This window comes from Mesoplodon mirus (assembly GCF_964341445.2).
Source record: "Mesoplodon mirus genome assembly, chromosome: 4".
Classification (NCBI taxonomy): domain Eukaryota; kingdom Metazoa; phylum Chordata; class Mammalia; order Artiodactyla; family Ziphiidae; genus Mesoplodon; species Mesoplodon mirus.
The window spans coordinates 166,803,670-166,826,023 of NC_138979.1; the positions used below are offsets into that span (position 1 = coordinate 166,803,670).

A 22,354-nucleotide genomic window follows, 5' to 3' on the forward strand; every position below is an offset into this window, starting at 1 on the left:
TTAAAGAACAAGTATGTCCTCAAATAATTTTATCCTAAATAATCTATTCTTCGGAGTAGAAATACTCACTTAATACAGTATGTTAATTATATCAATTTTAGCTACACTTTGTTCGTGTGAATTTAGCCCAATTTAAATTCCTATGTGCCTAGAAATTACAACTATTCTCTTTAAAAGCTACTAAGAATTTATAACACAGTTTAATATTCAGACTGACATCCCACCCTACTTATTTTAAAGGTACAGATTTAATGATACCTTTTTTTGATAAATGGAACTTACTAACAATGTAAAGAATTTTCCTTTCTAAACTGTATAGTTTTACTCAGTTATCTATATAACAATGTTATAAACTAGTAAGCAAAGCAAGCAGCATTACTTTTTTTAAATAACATCTTTAATTAAAGTTTTTGCAAAGGTAAAATATTAAACTTAAAATAGGTCTTAGTACATCAAAATACTAAGTTCTCTAATTGTATTCCAAGATGGTCTTTAAAACATAATATCCCATATATCACAGAAGAGCAACCTTGATCTGCAATTGTACAGAATGAATTTTACAAACATAATAAATATATTTACGCCCTTACACATAACAGTATGTACAACAGCAGTTGACAATAGTAGCTCAGAACAGCAAAAAGGATTAGCCCCTCCCCCCAATTGTAGCCCTGATACATACTGGATGATTTAAAGAAACTTGAAATAGTAGCTACTAACTCAATGTAGTTCTTCCCTTAAGAGAGAAGAAAAAACAAGTTTATCTTGTTCCTCAAAATAAACAAAAATATCAAGTTTGGTGTGTTCTTCCTTAAACCATAAAAAAATGACCAAAAAACCAGACTAAGGCAGGTTTAAAAAGGGAATACAAACTTCGGAATAATTTCCATAGCATAATAGATTAAAATGCAAAAGTATTTAAAATAAACCCATGAGGAGATATATAAAGCAACTATTTTTTAACCAATGAATTCAAAACCTGAAATAGCTGATTCAGACAGATAGGTGGAAAATAGACATATGAAATAAAATGAAAATGTACAAAGATGGATCAATAAAATATTACATTGCACAAAAGCTCAAAAAAGTTCAAGATGAAATAATCTGAAAATATAGGAATTTTCTCAAGTGGAAGAAAAAGCTAAGTTATAAAGGGGATTCCCAAGAAAATTATGTCTGATTTCCTATACAAGGTGTATTTATCTTCTGAAAAGAATGGTGACGTTATTGCTATAAGATAATCAAAAATTACTCTTAGAAGGAGATAACCCTCTTCATTCCTCCATAAAAGCCAGAAAAAAAGAAAACCAAATCCTTGATTTTCATACAGCAAAAGAAAATCTTTATACAAAAGCTATTATATTTTTATGTTCTTGCTGTCTAAGCCAGTCTATTAGAGTATGCTCTTCAAGAACACATTTTAATCACTATACACACTGCTCAAATCTTGATGTATCCCTAAAAGAATAACATCAAGGTGGCTTTGATTTTAAGAGAGGCAACAATATAAACGTGGTATTATGGTGGCATTTAATAGAAAGAAATGTGAACATTTAAAAAAATATAAAAGCCCAATATAAAGATCCCCCTCATATAACAGACATTTTACTCTAGAAACTAATTGCACATTAAAGAGTTGTTTCAGCCAAATGTGGCGCTCCACAGAATTTAAATGTGCTCTCAGCCATTCAAATGGTCTGATTATCCAAACGACCACCAAAAAAGAGTACATACACTGAAAGGCACGCATTTCCACACTTTATCTAGTACTTTTGCGTAAATTTTCCTTAGCACTGTTGATTGTTTTTTAGTTAAAGGTGCCATCACCATCTGTGCAAATCTAAACAAATCCTTTTCTGAAACCTTTATTTATTTCATAATACTAAGTCTGAACTATTTTCCCTCTTTGAATAAACACGTTATTTTCATTTCAAAATTCTGAAAGTGGGAATCCTTGCCTTTTCAAAGGAATGACAGAACCTAATGAAACGATTTATTAAATAAAATGTTAAAAGTATGATTAAGAATTCAAGTACAATAAAAGATAAGCAAGTGGCATTCTTATAGCAAGCCACTATAATAAAACTAAAACATGCTATTTGACTAAAAAGGAACACGATGCAGTAATATATAAGAGCACAATTTGGTATGCAGTGTTGTTTGGACCAGCTTTCAGAATATTCACAGGTAAAAGAAAAGCACTTGCCAAGTATGTCATAATTAATATGCAATATACACAGGTGCAAATATAAATGGCTATTTCCTGCTTCAAAATAACCCTAATGAGTCACTCTGAAAGCAGTGGTTGTTCATGTTTGAGTATGTTATAAAAACAGGCCAGTATACAATTCTATTATGAATATGAATGTTTTCGTCTACATAGAGAGCCCAAAATATAAGCTGAATATCATACAGTAATCCAAGGTTCAGTAGCAAAAGAACTACTAGATAGCAAAAGGGTTTTAATCAACACTGCAGCAATGCTAAACTTTTATAGGTAGTTCAGGTCACTGACTTCTTCACTGGGTAAATATAAACCTACTAGCAACTATACTCAAGGGCAAACAAACAACAGGACTTCTGTGATTTTATCCCCTCTCCCTTCTCTCCTCCCAGTCTCATTAATAAAAACAAAAAAAAACCTGTGTGTGCTTTGAGCATAGTGGGGTAAACAAATAAACCTCCAGAAAACTAAATTAATATAGTAAAAATTAAAACCGTATCACCAGTTATGGCATCTAAATAAAACCTAACTACTAGCATGCTAGAAACCACATTTATACCAAAGTTCAGAACATAAGTTAAAGGGACCAAGGTGGTATGTGGGGTGGGAAGCAGGCAAAAAAAGAAAAAAGATTAGCCTTTTCAAGAAAGTTTAAAGATTTGTGTTAAAAAAGGAAAAACAATATATAATACCTCACAGTTTTTCTTTGCAATGTACTTTAAAGTGTTTCTATGTTACTTCTGGAAACACAAAGGTAAATAAAAGGAAGACAAAAATGGAAGACTTAAAAAAAATTCAATATACAAGTAAGTTAAACACATGTGAATTTTGTCAAAATAAACCATGAAAAGAATTAGGTGTAAGAACAAAGGTGAATACACAAGTTCCTACAGTTCTCCCAAGCAACTCGTTCACACTGAACATAGCACTGCCACATTGTTCTTTATAGCCCCTTACAGAATACAGAGCTGTGCATTCTTAATATCATATTACATTTCTATTATTTTTAATATACAAGTCAAATTTCTATGCTTTCTTCCTGATGTGCAAACTGGAGCCTATGTCTATATTAACAATGGCCTGGAAGGGCCACCAAACGAAAGAGAGGTAAATATGTACTTAGTGGCCCACCCTCCTCTAATCCCAAAATTTCTCCCTCAAATTACAAAGTTGCATTTTAAAAGTGTGTTCACTTAGAATCATTTTAAAATTCTTTACTAGTAAACACAAAAAAACTTTTTATAATTACTAAATTGTTTAATAAAAATCCAGGTCCTCACCACCTGCTCAATGCTTCAATCAATGCACAGAATGTTATCTAAATGTTTGTTTAGCTTAAAGACTAAACACATATATAAGCGTATAGTCTTTAGCCCAACAGGAAAATCTATCTATTCATATGTATATAATTTCAGCTAGATGGTACCTTTGTGCAATAACACTGTATTCCTGAGGAGCCACTGGGGTTTCTTTTTAAGGTGGGGGGGCTAAAAGAAACAAATACAATTTTTCTGTTAGGAAATTGAAGTTATTTTAATTCTGCTCAACTCAGATGAGACCCAAGTCTTTAAACTACATTTAATGAATCTCAAAACCTAATTAAAATAAATACCCATTCCTGGGTAAATTTTGTCTCCAAACTGTGATCACTGTTTACTTCCTTTAACTCAAATAGATGTTTCATAAAGCAGGGAAGGAAGAGGTATATATTACTGAAGGAGAACAGCAAGTAAAAATATTTAAGACCTATTATGAGAGTTCTAAATTGTTTCCTTATACAAGTGAATTAAAATTCAACACATATTCTTACCCTTTTGTAAAAAGCTCACACGCAATTTTTACCAAATATAACCATGTACAATAAGCAGTTTCGGTTCAATCTATCAGAAGGGAAGTTTCTTCAGTTCATTCCAACAAGTAATCTGACTGAACTCAAGTTGGAGGAAGGAATATAAACCAAGCTTTACATGCTAATTACCAGTGGCAGGTACCTGTATTTAAAATCAACAATTACGGTTTTCTTACACAAAATCCCAACCCTCACCACCCCAACAACCCCAGGTGCTACAGTTCCATGGCTTGCCAGTTAGAAGTAGTGTCTGTGTTGTCAAGGTCTCTTTGTCCCAGTAGCTCTGCTTCTACTGCACTTCTCTGACATGCAGAAGTTAAGTTTTGGTTGGTATATGTCCCAAGTTTCAAACTGTCCACTTTAAATTTTTTTTTAAGTTTCTTTTGTTTTATTTATAAAAGAAAAGAACCAACTCTTCACCATTCTGCATCTCCAATGGCTTTGGAAAATATATAATCTCTTCCATTAAGATTCATAATGCCATCCTTGAGATGAAATTTCCATTTGTTTTTACTTCTGTGTATCTAAATAAATAAGTAAAAAATGTATGAGATAAAATAAAAAGAGGAAACAAACAACAACAGAAAAACCATTCACACATCAAACTTGTATATGACCGCAATTGCAAACTGGTTTCTTTTTTAGTTGAGATATAACTGACATGTAACATATTAGTTTCAGGTGTACAAAGACTATAAATAGTTACAAATTTTTTTCCTGTGACTAGAACTTTTAAGATCTACTCTCTTTGTAACTTTCAAATATACAGTGTTATCAACTGTAGTCACCATGCTGTATTATATCCTCCTGATTACTTATTTTACAACTTAAAGTTTGTATCTTTGACCACCTTCACCCATTTCACCTACCTCCAAACCCTCATCTCTGGCAATCACCAACCAGTCTGTTCTCTGTATCTATAAGTTCACTTTTTTTGTTTTAGATTCCACATATGAGATCACATGGTATTTGTCTTTCTCTGTCTGATATTTCACTTAGCATAATGCAAAGTCCATCCATATTGTCATAAATGGCAAAACTGCCTTCTTCTTAAAGGCTGAATAATATTCAACTGTACATATACATACACCACAGCTTCTTTATCCATTCATCCACTGATGGACACCCAGACTGCTTCCATTCTTGGCTGCTGTAAATAATGCTATAATGAACGGGGGAGTGCACATATCTTTCATAGTTAGTGTTTTTGTTTCCTTTTAATAAATACTCAGAAGTAGAATTGCTGGATTGTACGGTAGTTCTACTTTTAATTTTTAAAGGAAGGTTTACACTGTTTTCCATAGCAGCTATCCCAGTTTACATTCCCACCAATAGTACCACAGGGTTCCCTTTTCTCCACATCCTTTTTAATTCTTGTCTTTTTGATAACAGCCATTTTAACAGGTGTGAGGTGATATATCTCATTGTGGTTGACTTGCATTTCCCTGATGATTAGTGATGTTGAGCACCTTTTCATGTACCTGTTTGCCATTTGTATGTCTTCTTTGGAAAAATGTCTATTCAGGTCCTCTGCCCATTTTTAAATTGGGTTGTTTGTTTGTTTTGATGTTGAATTGTGTGAGTTCTTTGTATATTTTGGGTATCAACCCATTGTCAGATATATCCTTTGCAAATATCTTCTGCAATTCAGCAAGTGACCTTTTTGTTTTGTTGATGGTTTCTTCCGATGTGCAAGCGCTTTTTCGTTTGATGTAGTCCCACTTGTTTATTTTTGCTTTTGTTGCCTTTGCTTTCTTGTCAAATCAAAAAATCACTAATAAGACCAATATCAAGGAGCTTTTCATCTCTGTTTTCTTTCTTCCATGGTTTCGGGTCTTACATTCAATTCTTTCATCCATTTTGCACTGATTATTTTGCATGATAAAAGATAGTAGTCCAGTTTCATTCTTTTGCATGTGGCTTCCCAGTTTTCCCCACACCATTTATTGAAGAGACTGTCCTTTCCCCATTTTATATTCTTCGCTTCTCTGTCATAAATTAATTGACCACACAGGAATGGGTTTATTTCTGGGCTCTCTTTTCTGTTCTGTTGATCTATGTGTCTCTTTTTATGCCAATACCATACTGTTTTGATTACTATAGTTTTGCAATACAGGTTGAAATCAAGAAGGATGATGCCTTTGTTCTTTCTCTAGATTGCTATGGCTCTTCAGGGTCTTTTGTGGTTTGATACAAATTTGAGGACTGTTTGATCTCTTTCTGTGAAAAATGCCATTGAAATGTTGATAAAGACTGCACTGAATCTATAGATTGTTTTGGATATTATGGACAATTTAACAATATTAAGTTTTCCAATCCATGAGCAAGTAATATATTTCCATTTACTTGTGTATTTTTCAATTTCTCTCATCAATGTCTTACAGTTTTCAGTGTACAGGTCTTTCACCTCCTTGGTTATATTTATCCCTAGATATTTTTTTCTTTTTGATGCAGTTGTAAATGGGATTGTTTTCTTAATTTCTCTTTCTGATAGTTCATTATTAAATAGTGTATAGAAACTCAACAGATTTTTGTATCCTGAAATTGACCAAATTCATTTATTAGTTCTAACAGTTTTTTGGTGGAGTCTTTAGCATTTTCTATGTAATATCATGTCACCTGCAAATAGTGACAGTTTCACTTCTTCCTTTCTGATTTGGATGTCTTTTATTTCTTTTTTCTGCCTAACTGCTCTGACTAGGACTTCCCATATCATGTTGAGGAAAAATGGCAGGAGTGAGCATGCTTGTCTTATTCCTAATCTTATAGGAAAAGCTCTCGGCCTTTCATTGATGAGTATGTTACATGTGGGATTTTCATATATGTCCTTTATTAAGTTGAGGTACATTCCCTCTATACCAACTTAATGTTGAGACTTTTTATGTTGAATTTTGTCAAATGCTTTTCCAGCATCTATTGAGATGATCACATGACTTTTATCCTTCATTTTGTTAACATGGTGTATCACACTGACTGATTTGTAGATGTTGAACCTTCCTTGCATCCCTGGAATAAATCCCACTTGATCATGGTATATGATCTTTTCAATAAATTGTGAAATCAGTTTGCTAATATTTTCTTGAGGATTTCTGCATTTATGTTCATCAGGATGATACTGGCCTGTAATTTTCTCTTCTTGTGGCATCCCTGTCTGGTTTTGGTATCAGGGTAATGCTGGTCTTGTAAAATGAGTTTAGAAGTGTTTCCTCCTCTTCTATTTTTTGGAAGAGTTTGAGGATTGGTATTAATTCATTAATTGGTATTAATGTTTGGTAGAATGTACCCATGAAGCCATCTGGTCCTAGACTTTTGTTTATTGGCAGGTTTTTGATTATTGATCCAATCTCCTTACTAGTAATCAGTATGTTCAGATTTGCAATTTCTTCATGATTCAGTCTGAGAAGGTTGTGTGCTTCTAGGAATTTATTCATTTCTTCTAGATTGTCCAATTTGTAAATGTATAATTATTCATAGTAGTCTCTTATGATCCTTTATATGTCTGTTATCAGTTGTAACATCTATTTCTGATTTTATTTACTTGAGTCCTCTCTCTCTTGGTGAGTCTAACTAAAGGTCTGTCAATTTTGTTTATCTCTTCAAATAACCAGCTTTTAGTTTCATTGATCTTTTCCATTGTCTTTTTAGTCTCTATTCATTTATTCCCACTCTGATCTTTGTATTTCCTTCCTTCTACTAACTTTGGGCTTCTTCTTGTTCCTTTAGGTGTAAAGTTGGATTGTTTATTTGAGATTTTTCCTTATTTCTTGATGTAGGCATTTCTCTCTATGTACTTCTTTCTTACAACTGCTTTTGCTGCATTCTACAAGTTTTGGTATGTTAAATTTCTATTTTCATTTGTCTCAAGGTATTTTTCTAGTTCTCTTTTGATTTCTTCTTTGACCCACTGGTTGTTCAGTAACATATTGTTTAATCTCCATCTAATTGATTTCTAGTTTAATACCACTGTGGTCAAATTGGTTTTTAATAGTTTAATTTGACAACCTCTCTTAAAAAAAAAAGTTCACTAGGTGCGTTTTTCAAAAATAAATTTACCTATAATTAGTAATACTTATTTTATAGCTCTCAGTACTTGTATTCATTAAAGTAGTTAATAATATTTCTCTGAAAAACATCCTATCTCTACCAGGTATGTGTATATATGTCATTTCACAGGAAATTTTATACTGGCAAATATTTCAAACAGCAATACCCTGTGTTTTCCCTGATGCTTCTAGACCATTTTTTTGGTCTTTTCTCTGTAACTCCTTTTATATCTACACGATTGATTTGACCTTAGGCTTTTCTTCATTCCTCTTATCTACTGACCACCAGGACACTATCTTTTCAATATTGGTATCATGTTTACAACTACTCTCTTCTTCTTCCTCACATATAGTAACAACTTCCATATTGCTGACCTTTTTAATACCGTGGCCTCACTGTATTAGAATTCACACTAATATTAGTATTTCTCTAATTATTACGTTCTCTCTAATTCTATTTTAGTTGTCTTCAGGGCACCTGGCAACTGTTTTCTAAAAGGCTATCAATAATCTTCTAGTTACCATGTCAACAGCCTCTTGTCATATGATTTATTACAATATCCTTTAGCTGATTTCCAGGACTTCACTCTCTCCCTTCCTTCCAATCATCTTTTAAGTATCACTGCCACTTCAGGCTTTCATTTTCAAAAGAGAAAATTATAGCCTGGAGAGGTTCCATGGCATGACCAAGGGCATATCGCAGTTAAGTGACAAAGATGATTCTCTTGCCCCAGTCCAAGATGCTTTCTACTAATCAGGCTGTTTCATATAATAATGCAAAAATTCTCACTATATACAGGTATTTTCTTATCCCACTGCTAAAATCCCATGGTCTAACATCCCCGTGCAGACAGTCTCCACGGCACATTCTTAGCAAATCACTGTTCGGTGTCTGCTTGAGTATGATTAAAAGTGGGGGCTAAAGAACTGCAAATTAAGTTACCCCTTCCTGGGGTAGCTCTCTTATAACTCTTTCATACTTTACCCCTTACTGAAACTGCTTACTCCAAACTTCTACTTATTGATCGTAGTTCTGCCTTTCGGGAGTTAATTTAAAAAACAATTACATACTTTGTATATTTGAAAATCACTCCCATGCCCTTCCTCTAGATCACTAACTTAAGCTATATACAAATTTAACATGTGTCAATTTTTTCTCACTTATTAAAACAAAATAGAGTACAATAAAGTGAAACAGTATTCAGGACAGAGACTCCAGCATTAAGTGGTCTTATAGATCTGGTCTAATTACACTATGTAGATTATTACACCTAACACCTTAGGATGGATGATTTGAATGTCTTAACAGATATAAAACTTAACATGTCCAAAACCGGCCACTCTCCTTTCCCAAACTTGCTCCATCTGCAGCCTTTCCCATCCAAGTTGATGGTATCTCCATGCTTCTGTCTGATTCTTCATCAAAAAAAATTCCTGGGGCTTCCCTGGTGGCGCAGTGGTTGAGAGTCCGCCTGCCGATGCGGGGGACGCGGGTTCGTGCCCCGGTCCGGGAAGATCCCACATGCCGTGGAGCAGCTGGGCCCGTGAGCCATGGCCACTGAGCCTGCGCGTCTGGAGCCTGTGCTCCGCAGCGGGAGAGACCACAACAGTGAGAGGCCCGTGTACCACAAAAAAAAAAAAAAAAAAAAAAAAAATTTCCTGGACTCATTCTTGATCCCTCCTTTTCTACTGAACATACAAGAGTCAGGAAATCCTGTTGACTCTTCCTTCAAAACATCCAAGAGCCAGCTGCTTCTCACCACTTCCAGTACTATCATCTTAGCCTCAGTCACCATTATCACTCACTTGGATTACGACAATATCCCTCTATTAATCTCGTTTCAACCTTTGCTTCTTCTCTGCTCTCAACAAAGAATGCTAAGTAATCCTTTAAAGATTAAAATGTAAGTGATATCACTTTTGTCTATTTGAAACCTTTCAATAGCTTCCCAATTCACTCAGAGTAAGAGTCCATGTCCTACTACACCACCTGCCTTCACCTAGCTCTGACTTAATCTACTACTATACTACTCCCCCAAGTCCAGTTACACTGGCCTCCTTTTTGCTCCTCACACACAACAGGCAGGTTATGCCACTGAATAATGACAGGGCTAACTTTCTTCAAGTCTTTGTTCCTGTTCCGTTTTCCCACTCTAATTTCCCATACCAATTATCAGCTTCTAGCATAGCATATGAATTACAGTTGACCCTTGAACAGTATGGGTTTGGAAGGGCAGAGATCCACTTATACATAGGTATTTTTCAATAGTAAATACTACAGAATTAAGTGGTCTGTGGTTGGATGACTACATGCATGTGGAGGAAGCGCAGATACAGAGGACTGCCTATGTTACATGCTGATTAACCCTAGCATTGTACAAGAGTCAACCGTAATTTATTTGTTGTTTGCTATGTTTTAACATCTGTCGCCCTCAACTAGAGTAAGCTTCTCAATAGCAGGGATTGTTTCGTTTTGTTCACTGGTGTATCTCAAGTTCCTAGAATAATACCCTGGGACATCACAGACACTCTTTAAGTATTTTTTGAATAAAAAGATATCTGTCTCCTCTTTTCTTTGACTTCCTGTAGAGAAAGTATTAACTATCCTAAAAATGGATATACAAATTTATTTCCAGTACAAACCAAGTGACTACAACCTGAAAGACATGGAATTAGATAAACAAGTGATATATATAAAAAATAAATAAATAAATGTGCAAACAAGTGCTGAATAGCCAGGAAAAAGGAATTCCACAGACAAGTAAAGAAACTGACTGCATTCCGCTGCAAGACAACTTGCAAAAAGCAAATGTAGAAAAGTTTCATGGATCAAATGATAGTCCATATACTAAGCACTGAAGTCATATTGAGTAATAAGTAGTAAATATTTTTACTTGAATAAAATCACAAAATACAACTTAACAATTCATTGGCCTTTAATTAAGCCCTTCCTGAAGGAGTGTCCTGAGTGCCAGGAAAAAGGCCTCTGAAATTTCCTAATGACAAACATATTAAATAAAATTACCTACAAATAAGGCTGAAGATTCAATACCTGATGCCATCAGTCCTTATCTACCCATACTTATGGGAGAACCCTGCCTCATTATTAAGTTTAAGGTTCTCATTTGATTTGCAATACAATAACTCTATGACTGCTTCTAAAATTGACTCGTTGTTGAAATTCTAAAATTTAGTCTTCAAAAATAAACTCCTAAAGTTCAAGTTGCCTCAAACCACACCCATGCCCATTTCAGAACACACCATTCTTTACTGTTGGCTAAAACATCAAGACTCAACCCTCCAGTCTCCAGAACTCATTTGATTATAAAAATTAGATCTCTGCAAACTTTATAACTGTTTGTCACTCAACACACTATTTAAAGCTATTTTTTAATTTCTTAGCTTAAAACATTAAAATATTGTCTCTTGGAGCAAAACAAGCCAATTTTAGCATTTAAAATATTAAGTGTACAAAGGAGAATACAACGTCACTTATAGTATGAAAATACTTAGAAGCATATTCTCCAGTCAAGCTAAGGTAAAGGTCCTCTCTTGACTGATAAATCTGACATCTTGCTATCATGAAACTGTGTCCTGGATAATTTGGCTGCCAACAAGTTCCCTTGAGTCTTCCTGGCAATAAAGATTTACTGGTATCTCCCATTGTTTTAACTTCAATATGCTTCCTCTATGTGCATGTAATGAGAAATTACTTTTATTATAATGTGCTTGGTGTAGGGTATTAAAAGTGCTTACTTAGCAGTCATAATGTACAAGAGTGGATGCCCTGATAACTCTGAATCAATGACCTCACTAACTTAATTCTATAATTTCACTGGTATTCAACTCTCTTGACTTTACCTTTTCATTAGGAAATTATAAGATTTATTTTCTTAACATTTTCCCTATAGATGTTTGCAGTAAACATGGCTAGTTATAATATTCATTTCTATAAAAGCAACACAAATTTAAGATTTTCATCATTTGTAAAGGAGGGCATGCAGGGCACAAATCTTGTATAATAAATGACTTCAGCTCCAGTATCTGACACATTTAGGCACTTAATAAATATACATTTATTGAATGAGTAGTGCTTATAAACAAAACCCAACTACTTCTGTTAGAGTTTTCAGCACATTTTAAAGACCTCTGCTGAAATTAAATTATAAAAATGCAATATAATTTGTGGATTTACTATAAATTTAATGATTATAACCAGAAAAAAAAATTTATTCCAAATTAAATGTTTCAGCAAATAACCAAAATTTTAACAGTGCCAATAACTATAACAAAAATACTTGGGAAGTAGCATCCTTTCTAAGAATTAAGAAATCAAGGAATCAATAACTAATTCTCATAGATCCTAGTTTAAGAACTTTTTACTGCTACCAAAATACAGCAAAGCTAAATAATTTAAAACAATTTTCAGTAAAAATGTATCTTTTGTTAGTTATCAGTCTTGTTTCTTGCCGTTGTTCTTTTCTCCTTAGCAATAAAAAAAGGTTACAGAAATTTAATTAGTCTTTTAGTTTTGAGATAGTTGAGGTTAGAGGGAAAACACGGTTATCCCACTGAGTTACTATTCATGTTAAAGGACAACCACAAAGTGGCTTTACTTTGTTAACAGGTTGGGAGACACAGTCTAAACTGAAAACAACATACTTCCCATGAGTTCTTTCATAACTCTTTTTTCAACTGTAAAGTTATACAAATTAATTTCTCATTCTATTAAAATAATCTAACTAAACTATAACATTGGTTTCATTCACACTGTTTATACTAAATATAAGAGGCATCAATCAGCTGACCAAATGCTTGAACAAGGCACACAGGATGGTTTAGGGAAGAAATTACAACAGAAAAAATGACAGTAACCTGATCATAAAACACTCACCTTATCATATTGGCATACAACAACATTTTCTGTGTCAAAGAGTTCCTGTCCTTCCTCATCACTCACATCATCTTCACTATTGAGGGGTTCCTAAAAATGCAAAAGGGAGAATTCATTTACTTATACTTCATGTATTACTAGAAAAAGGCCCTTCTAATATTCAGAGAAAAGAAACACAAAGACCTTGATATTCTTTGAGAACCAAGGGCCAGACAGATGCATATATACCATGAACATACTGTTAACTGGCTGTGTTAAGACTCTACCAATGTCACTGAAATTCCAGCATGAAATTAAATACAATAATTAAAATAGTTAAGCTATATAATTTATAAGCCTGAAAAGATGTTTAATTTTACTTCCTTTATTCTTTCCTAATAGTACGAAAAGATGATTCTCTTTAGTAACTGTTTTAAGATGCCTAGAAGTGGACCTAACAAAATATGAAGGTTTAATGAGATAATGGTAGTATGTACCACCAGAAGTAGCAGTGTAAAAGGGAAAACAGGGTTATAAAACAGCTTGGCAGCCTGGATAGTCTTTACATTAAGGACTAGGACTAGGAATACAAATTAGTATTAGTGGAGACTTAGAGCATAGTTAAGGCAATCATATTTAAAAAGAAGGGGAGGATCTCGGTCTCAGTATCGAAGAGAATTAAAGGCCAAGATCTAACTAGAGCATAAAATGACCAACTAAGTTAACCTTGACCTCAGTTATGGCAGAAAATAAAACATACAACTCTGATTTCTAATTAATGAAGAAAGAGAAGCTAGGACAAAATGAAGGTGGAAAGAAAAATAATCAAGATGATATTAAGTCTAGGCCTATACTTACACACATGTATATGTATATATATTCTTTAATTTAAAATAGGTATCACCAATGTAAATGTAAAAAAAAATTTACTGAGGTAAAATTCACCATTTTAACCATTCTAAGCTGTACAATTTGCATTTAGTGCATTCATAATGTGTGCAATTACCACCACTACCGCCATTTCTAATCAATATTATAGAGCTTAGGCAACAAGGCAAGAAAAACTATTCTTTTCACTTTTGATTTGACTGCCTACAGAAAAAGCATGAAAGAATCAAGAAGCCACCTGGTAAATAAAGATGACGGTAGCCCCCAGCGCCCCCACCTGAAAACCCCGTTTTCCTTGATCAACCCACCGTGTCCAGGGAAGGAGCCAGGAAGCACAGCGAGGTTGCGTTAAGTACACGTGGGAAATCAAGAACTATGATATTTTTCTCTGTTCAAACAGCTTTTTAAAATTTGCTATGGTCTTTATAACAAAAAAGAAAATTGAAAAAAAAATAAGTAGAGTAGCAGAAGCCTTTTGCTACTCATCATTAATCAAGGAAATAAAAATTAAAACCAAAATGAAACAAAAGTTTCTACCTACCAGACTGGCAAAAATTAAGAAGCCTGACAATGTCAAGTATTGGTGAAGATGTATAGACATATGCACCATTATACACACTGACTGCCAGAAGTATAATTAGTACAACTATGTGGCATTTTATCGTAAGTTGAAGATATAAATGCCTTATGATTCAGCAATTCAAGGTTAAGGTACAACACTCAGAGAAACTCTTACATGTGTCCCCAGAAGACACATACCAAAATATTTTATAACTGTAACAGTTAACAAGTAGAAACAACCCTAATGTCCAACGCATCACAAAAATGCATAAATTTTTAACATTTAACAGTGAAAATAATTATAGGTATATGCAACAACTTAGATGAACCTCAGGAATACCATGTTGGCAAAAAAATGAACTTGTAGAAGAATACACAATTATTTCACTTTTTTATAAACAGGCAAGTAAAATGAAACAATATGCTCCTTAGGAATATAAATACATATGGTAAAATATAAAGGTATAGTGATAAACACAAAATTCATGAGCAAGGTTACTCTGATGGCAGAAGGAAGAGGATGGGGATTGGAGACGGGCACCCAGGGGACTTTATTTAGGCAGTGGATTTTTTTTTTTAAACTAGATGTGGACATTGGGTTGTTTATATCATAAAATATTTTTATTTGTTTCATCTATTCAATATTTAATAAAATAGTATTCTTTAAAAAAAATTAACTTAAATCAGCAGTTCCCAACCTTTTTGGCACCAGGGACCAGTTTCGTGAAGACAATTTTATCATGGATAAAATATTGGCGGGGAGAGGGGCTTCCCTGGTGGCACAGTGGTTAAGAATCTGCCTGACAATGCAGGGGACATGGGTTCAATCCCTGTTCTGGGAAGATCCCACATGCCGAAGAGCAACTAAGCCCATGCGCCACAACTACTGAAGCCCACACGCTGTGCTCCACAATAAGAGAAGCCACTGCAATGAGAAGCCCGTGCACAGCAACAAGGACCCAGCGCAGCCAAAAAAAAAAAAAAAAAAAATTTGGCGGGGGATAGTTCAGGCGGTAATGTGAGCGATGGGGAGTGGCAGAGGAAGCTTTGCCTGCTCACCAGCCACTCACCTCCTGCTGTATGGCCCAACTGCTAACAGGCCGCAGACCAGTACCAGTCCACGGACCAGGGGTTGGGGACTCCTGACTTAGATAATTTAGAAGAAGTTTGTAAGATAAATCAGAAGATTATATCTTAGGCTGCAGAAGGCAATTAACAGTGAAAACTGTGGTAAGACAAACACCATCTTGAATACAAGTAACTAAGCTGGAACACTGAGGAAAACAAAGATATATTCACACGCTTCTAAAAATACACAACAAAAAATCAATAAGAAAGGATGGTTTGATCAGGAAACTTGCACAAACCTCTCAGATAGCCTCATCCACCAGAGGGCAGACAGCAGAAGCAAGAAGAACTACAATCCTGCAACCTGTGGAACAAAAACCACATTCACAGACAGACAAGCTGAAAAGGCTATGTATCAGATGAAGGAACAAGATAAAACCCCAGAAAAACAACTAAATGAAAAGGAGATAGGCAACCCTCCAGAAAATGAATTCAGAATAATGATAGTGAAGATGATCCAGGACCTCAGAAAAAGAATGGAGACAAAGGTGGAGAAGATGCAAGAAATGTTTAACAAAGATCTAGAAAAATTAAAGAAGAAACAAACAGAGATGAACACAATAACTGAAATGAAAAATACACTACAAGGAAGCAACAGAGAATAACTGAGGCAGAAGAATGGATAAGTGACCTGGAAGACAAAATGGTGGAATTCATTGCTGCGGAAGAGAATGAAGAAAAAAAGAATGAAAAGTAATGAAGATACAAGAGACCTCTGGGACATTAAACGTGACAACATTCGCATTATAGGGGTCCCAGAAGGAGAAGAGAGAAAGGACCCGAGAAAATATCTGAAGAGAGTATAGTCGAAAACTTCCCTAACACGGGAAAGGAAATAAGCACCCAAGTCCACGAAGCATAGAGAGGCCCATACAGGAGAAAGGCAAGGAGAAACATACTGAGACACACAGTAATCAAACTGGCAAAAATTAAAGACAAAGAAAATTATTGGAAGAAGGGAAAAATGACAAATAACATACAAGGGAACTCGCATAAGGTTAACAGCTGATTTCTCAGCAGAAACTCTACAAGCCAAAAGGGAGTGTCATGATATACTCAGATGAAAGGGAAGAACCCAAAAGCAAGATAACTCTACCCAGCAAGGATATCACTCAGATTCAATGGAGAATTCAAAAGCTTCAGAGACAAGCAAAAGTTAAGAGAATTCAGCACCACCAAACCAGCTCTACAACAAATGCTAAAGGAACTCCTCTAAGTGCGAAACAAGAGAAGAAAAGGACCTACAAAAACAAACACAAAACAATTAAGAAAATGGTAATAGGAACAAACATATCAATAATTACCTCAAACTTGATGGATTAAATGCTCCAACCAAAGACACAGGCTTGCTAAATGGATACAAAACAAGACCAATATATATGCTGTCTACAAGACATCCACTTCAGACCTAGGGACACATTCAGACTGAAAGTGAGGGGATAGAAAAAGATACTCCATGCAAATGGAAATCAAAAGAAAGCTGGAGTAGCAATACTCATATCAGATAAAATAGACTTTAAAATAAAGAATGTTACAAGAGACAAGGAAGGACACTACATAATGATCAAGGGATCAACCCAAGAAGAAGATATAACAATTATAAATATATATCACCCAACATAGGAGCACCTCAATACATAAGGCAACTGCTAACAGCTCTAACAGAGGAAGTCGACAGTAACACAATAATAATGGGGGACTTTAACACCACACTTACACCAATGGACAGATCATCCAAACAGAAAATTAATAAGGAAACACAAGCTTTAAATGACACAATAGACCAGATAGATTTAATTGATATTTATAGGACATTCCATCCAAAACAGCAGATTACACTTTCTTCTCAAGTGTGCATGGAACATTCTCCAGGATAGATCACATACATCTTGGGTCACAAATCAAGCCTTAGTAAATTTAAGAGAATTGAAATCATATCAAGCATCTTTTCTGATCACAACGCTATGAGTAGAAATCAATTACAGGGGGAAAAAAAACGTAAAAAACACAAACACATGAAGGCTAAACAATATGTTACTAAATAACCAAGAGATCACTGAAGAAATCAAAGAGGAAATCAAAAAATACCTAGAGACAAATGAAAATGAAAACACGACGACCCAAAACCTATGGGATGCAGCAAAAGCAGTTCTAAGAGGAAGTTTATAGCTATACACACCTACCTCAAGAAACAAGAACAATCTCAAATAAACAATCTAAACTTACACCTAAAAGAACGAGAGAAAGAACAAAGAAAACCCAATAGCAGAGGAAATAAATCATAAAGATCAGAGCAGAAATAAATGAAATAGAAACAAAGAAAACAATAGCAAAGATCAATTAAACTAAAAGCTGGTTCTTTGAGAAGATAGATAAAATTGATAAACCATTAGTTAGACCCATCAGGAAAAAGAGGGAGAAGACTCAAATCATTAAAATTAGAAATGAAGAAGGAGAAGCTACAACAGACACTGCAGAAATACAAAGCACCCTAAGAGACTACTACAAGCAACTCTATGCCAATAAAATGGACAACCTGGAAGAAATGGACAAATTCTTAGAAAGGTATAACCTTCCAAGACCGAAGCAGGAAGAAATAGAAAATATGAACAGACAAATCACCAGTAATGAAATTGAAACTGTGATTAAAATCTTCCAACAAACAAACATTTAGAGAAGAGCTAACACCCATCCTTCTCAAATTCTTCCAAAACATTGCAGACGAAGGAAGACCCCCAAATTCATTCGATGAGGCCACCATCACCCTGATACCAAAACCAGACAAAGATACTACAAAAAAAGAAAATTACAGACTAATATCACTGATGAATACAGATGCAAAAATCCTCAACAAAATACTAGCAAACAGAATCCAACAACACATTAAAAGGATCATACACCATGATCAAGTGGGATTTATCCCAGGGATGCAAGGATTCTTCAATATACGCAAATAAATCAATGTGATATACCATGTTAACAAACTGAAGAATAAAAAACATATGATCATCTCAATAGATCCAGAAAAAGTTTCTGACAAAATTCAACACCCATTTATGATAAAAACTCTCCAAAAAGTGGGCATACAGGGAACCTACCTCAACATAATAAAGGCCATATAAGACAAACCCACAGTAAACATCATTCTCAATGGTGGAAAACTGAAAGCATTTCCTCTAAGATCAGGAACAAGACAAGGATGTCCACTCTCACCTCTATTATTCAACATAGTTTTGGAAGTCCTAGCCACGGCAATCAGAGAAGAAAAAGAAATAAAAGGAGCACAAATTGGAAAAGAAGAAGTAAAACTGTCACTGTTTGCAGATGACATGATACTATACATAGGGAATCCTAAATATGCCACCAGAAAACTACTAGAGCTAATCAATGTATTTGGTAAAGTTGTAGGATACAAAATTAATCCACAGAAAGCTCTTTCATTCCTTTACACTACTGATGAAAAATCTGAAAGAGAAATTAAGGAAACACTCCCATTTACCACTGAAACAAAAAGAATAAAATACCTAGGAATAAACCTACCTAGGGAGACAAAAGACCTGTATGCAGAAAACTATAAGACACTGTTGAAAGAAATTAAAGATGATACCAACAGATGGAGAGATATACCACGTTCTTGTATTGGAAGAATCAATATTGTGAAAATGACTTCACTACCCAAAGCAATCTACAAATTCAATGCAATCCCTATCAAATTACCAATGGCATTTTTTACAGAACTAGAACAAAAAAATCTTAAAATTTGTATGGAGACACAAAAGATCCCCAATAGCCAAAGCAGTCTTGAGGGAAAAAAACGGAGCTGATGGAATCAGTCACCCTGACTTCAGACTATACTACAAAGCTACAGTAATCAAAACAATATGGTACTGGCACAGAAACAGAAATATAGATCAATGGAAGAGCATAGAAAGCCCAGAGATAAACCCACGCACCTATGGTCAACTAATCTATGACAAAGGAGGCAAGGATATCCAATGGAGAAAAGAGAGTCTCTTCTTCAATAAGTGGTGCTGGGAAAATTGGACAGCTACATGTAAAAGAATGAAATTAGAACACTCCCTAACACCATACACAAAAATAAACTCAACATGGATTAGAGACCTAAATGGAAGACCGACAGTGTAAAACTCTTAGAGGAAAACATAGGAAGAACACTCTTTGACATAAATCACAGCAAGATCACTTTTGTTCCACCTCCTAGAGTAATGGAAAGAAAAACAAAAATAAACAAATGGGACCTAATGAAACTTAAAAGCTTTTGCAAAGCAAAGAAAACTACAAACAAGGTGAAAAGACAACCCTCAGAATGGGGGAAAATATTTGCAAACAAATCAACGGACAAAGGATTCATCTCCAAAATATATAAACAGCTCATGCAGCTTAATAGTAAAAAAACAACAACCCATCCAGAAATGGGCAGAAGACCTAAAGAGACATTTCTCCGAAGAGGTCATAGAGATGGCCAAGAAACACATGAAAAGATGCTCAACATCACTAATTATTAGAGAAATGCAAATCAAAACTCCAATGAGGTATCACCTCACACCAGTTAGAACGGGCAACATCAGAAAATCTACAAACAACAAATGCTGGAGAGGGTGTGGAGAAAAGGGAACCCTCTTGCACTGTTGGTGGTAATGTAAATTGATACAGCCACTATGGAGAACAGTATGGAGGTTCCTTAAAAAACGAAAAACAGAACTACCATACCACCCAGTAATCCCACTACTGGGCATATACCTTGAGAAAACCATAATTCAAAAAGACACATGCACCCCAATGTTCATTGAAGCACTATTTACAATAGCCAGGTCATGGAAGCAACCTAAATGCCCATCGACAGACGAATGGATAAAGAAGATGTGGTACATATATACAATGGAACATTACTCAGCCATAAAAAGGAACGAAATTGGGTCATCTATAGAGTCGTGGATGGATCTAGAGTGAAGTAAGTCAGAAAGAGAAAAACAAATATTGTATATTAATGCATATATGTGGAACCTAGAAAAATGGTACAGATGAACCAGTTTGCAGGGCAGAACTTGAGACACAGATGTAGAGAACAAACGTATGGACACCAAGGGGGAAAGTGGTGGCGGGTGGGGGTGGGGGTGTGATAAACTGGGAGATTGGGATTGACATGTATACACTGATGTGTATAAAATGGATGACTAATAAGAACCTGCTGTATAAAAAAATAAATTAAATAAAATTTAAAAATTAAAAATAAGATAAAGTATGGTTTGTGTAACTGAAGACAGACACTAAGAGTAGATAAGGTTATCTACGGAACTGGTATGGAATACGGAACAAAAGGAGGTTTTGAATAAATCGGTCACAGTTAGCTTTTTCTTAAGTTTCTTCCCTTCCGAAATGTTGTTTTAAATTACTGAAGGAAAAGATTACCACATCTATCTGTTCTACCAATGTTTAATCTTTAAGCTACATCCTGATGAATGCATAAGCCAAAGAATTAGAATTCCATGCACTGTCTCCATCACCTTTATAAGCACCATTTAATTTGGTATTCATTCATTTTTTTGTTACCAGCTATAGAAATATTTTATAAAGATAAATACATCCAGGGGCCTCCCTGGTGGCGCAGTGGTTGAGAGTCCGCCTGCCGATGCAGGGGATACGGGTTCGTGCCCCGGTCTGGGAGGATCCCATATGCCGCAGAGCGGCTGGGCCCGTGAGCCACGGCCACTGGGCCTGCGCATCCGGAGCCTGTGCTCCGCAACGGGAGAGGCCACAACAGTGAGAGGCCCGCATACCGCAAAAAAAAAAAGAAAAAAAAAAAAAAGATAAATACATCCAGAACAATCTAAAAATCTTAGGGTATAGTACCCTAACAGCCTCTAAAAAAATATAATTCATCAGTTTGGTACCAAGCAAAAGAAGAAATGATTGCGTAGTTTCTTACTTCTAGTCTTTTACTAGAAACTTACCTCTTCTACCTGCCCATCTTCAGCTCCATCTTTCTCTTTGTCTTCCTCCTCCTCATCATCATAGTCTTCTTCTTCATCTTCATCTTCTTCAGATGACGTATCCCCAGTCCCATCAACCTGTAACACCAGCGGGGCTTGCTGTTGAGCAGGCTGGGCCTGTGGCTGCTGTTGTCCAGCTGCGGTTAGCTGTGCTTGTGCTGGTGTAGGTGCTGCCACTGTTGTAGGTATAACCTGAGTCTTGTTTCCTGTGAATAAGATTTGCTGGGGCTGGATGATAACACCGGTTTGTGGTGAAATCCCTCCAGGAAGAGGGGCCAGGACCTAAGGCAAAAGAAAAACTACAGATTAGTAACTAGCTAGAGGACCAAGTAGCTCAGTTTCATTGCTTGGTACACAGAAATAGGCCCCAGTGCTGAAGAATCACCCCAAATCGCCATATCTCATACATAGTTAAAACTACCAAAGCACAGGAGGAATGTTTAGTGAGTGTACTGATCCACTAAATTTTCATTTTACCATTCAAATTTCTAAAGGAAAAATATTTTCTGAAGATAATTCCTCCATTAATCAAGTACTTGCTATGTATATGCCAGATTCCAGGCCAAGAGTTACACATTATTAGTTTATTTGCTTGAGGTATAGAGATTTAATAACTTGCAAAGCTTGCAGTCAAGTCACTAAGAGGCAAAATGTGAACCTAGGTTTTCTGGTTCTGCTCTTATTATTATGCTACACTGCCTCTCCATGAAGAACACTGCCCTGGAATCTGAAGCCCTGGGTTCCAGTTTTGTCTAAGATCACAGATAAAGATGTAGC

The 22,354-nt window shown here is 35.3% G+C and overlaps 1 protein-coding gene across 1 annotated transcript in view; it reads right to left on the reverse strand.

Moving 5' to 3' along the window:
• Nucleotides 1-375: 375 nt before the first annotated feature.
• The window catches only part of GTF2A1 (general transcription factor IIA subunit 1), a 45,198-nt gene continuing 23,219 nt past the window's right edge, over nt 376-22,354 (reverse strand). Inside the window, exons 7-9 of the mRNA XM_082620189.1 lie at nt 21,539-21,859; nt 13,011-13,100; nt 376-4,597 (exon numbers count right to left, since the gene is read on the reverse strand). Coding sequence (XP_082476315.1) covers nt 4,490-4,597; nt 13,011-13,100; nt 21,539-21,859 — 519 coding nt within the window. The 3' untranslated portion in view covers nt 376-4,489. The remainder of the gene's footprint in view (nt 4,598-13,010; nt 13,101-21,538; nt 21,860-22,354) is intronic.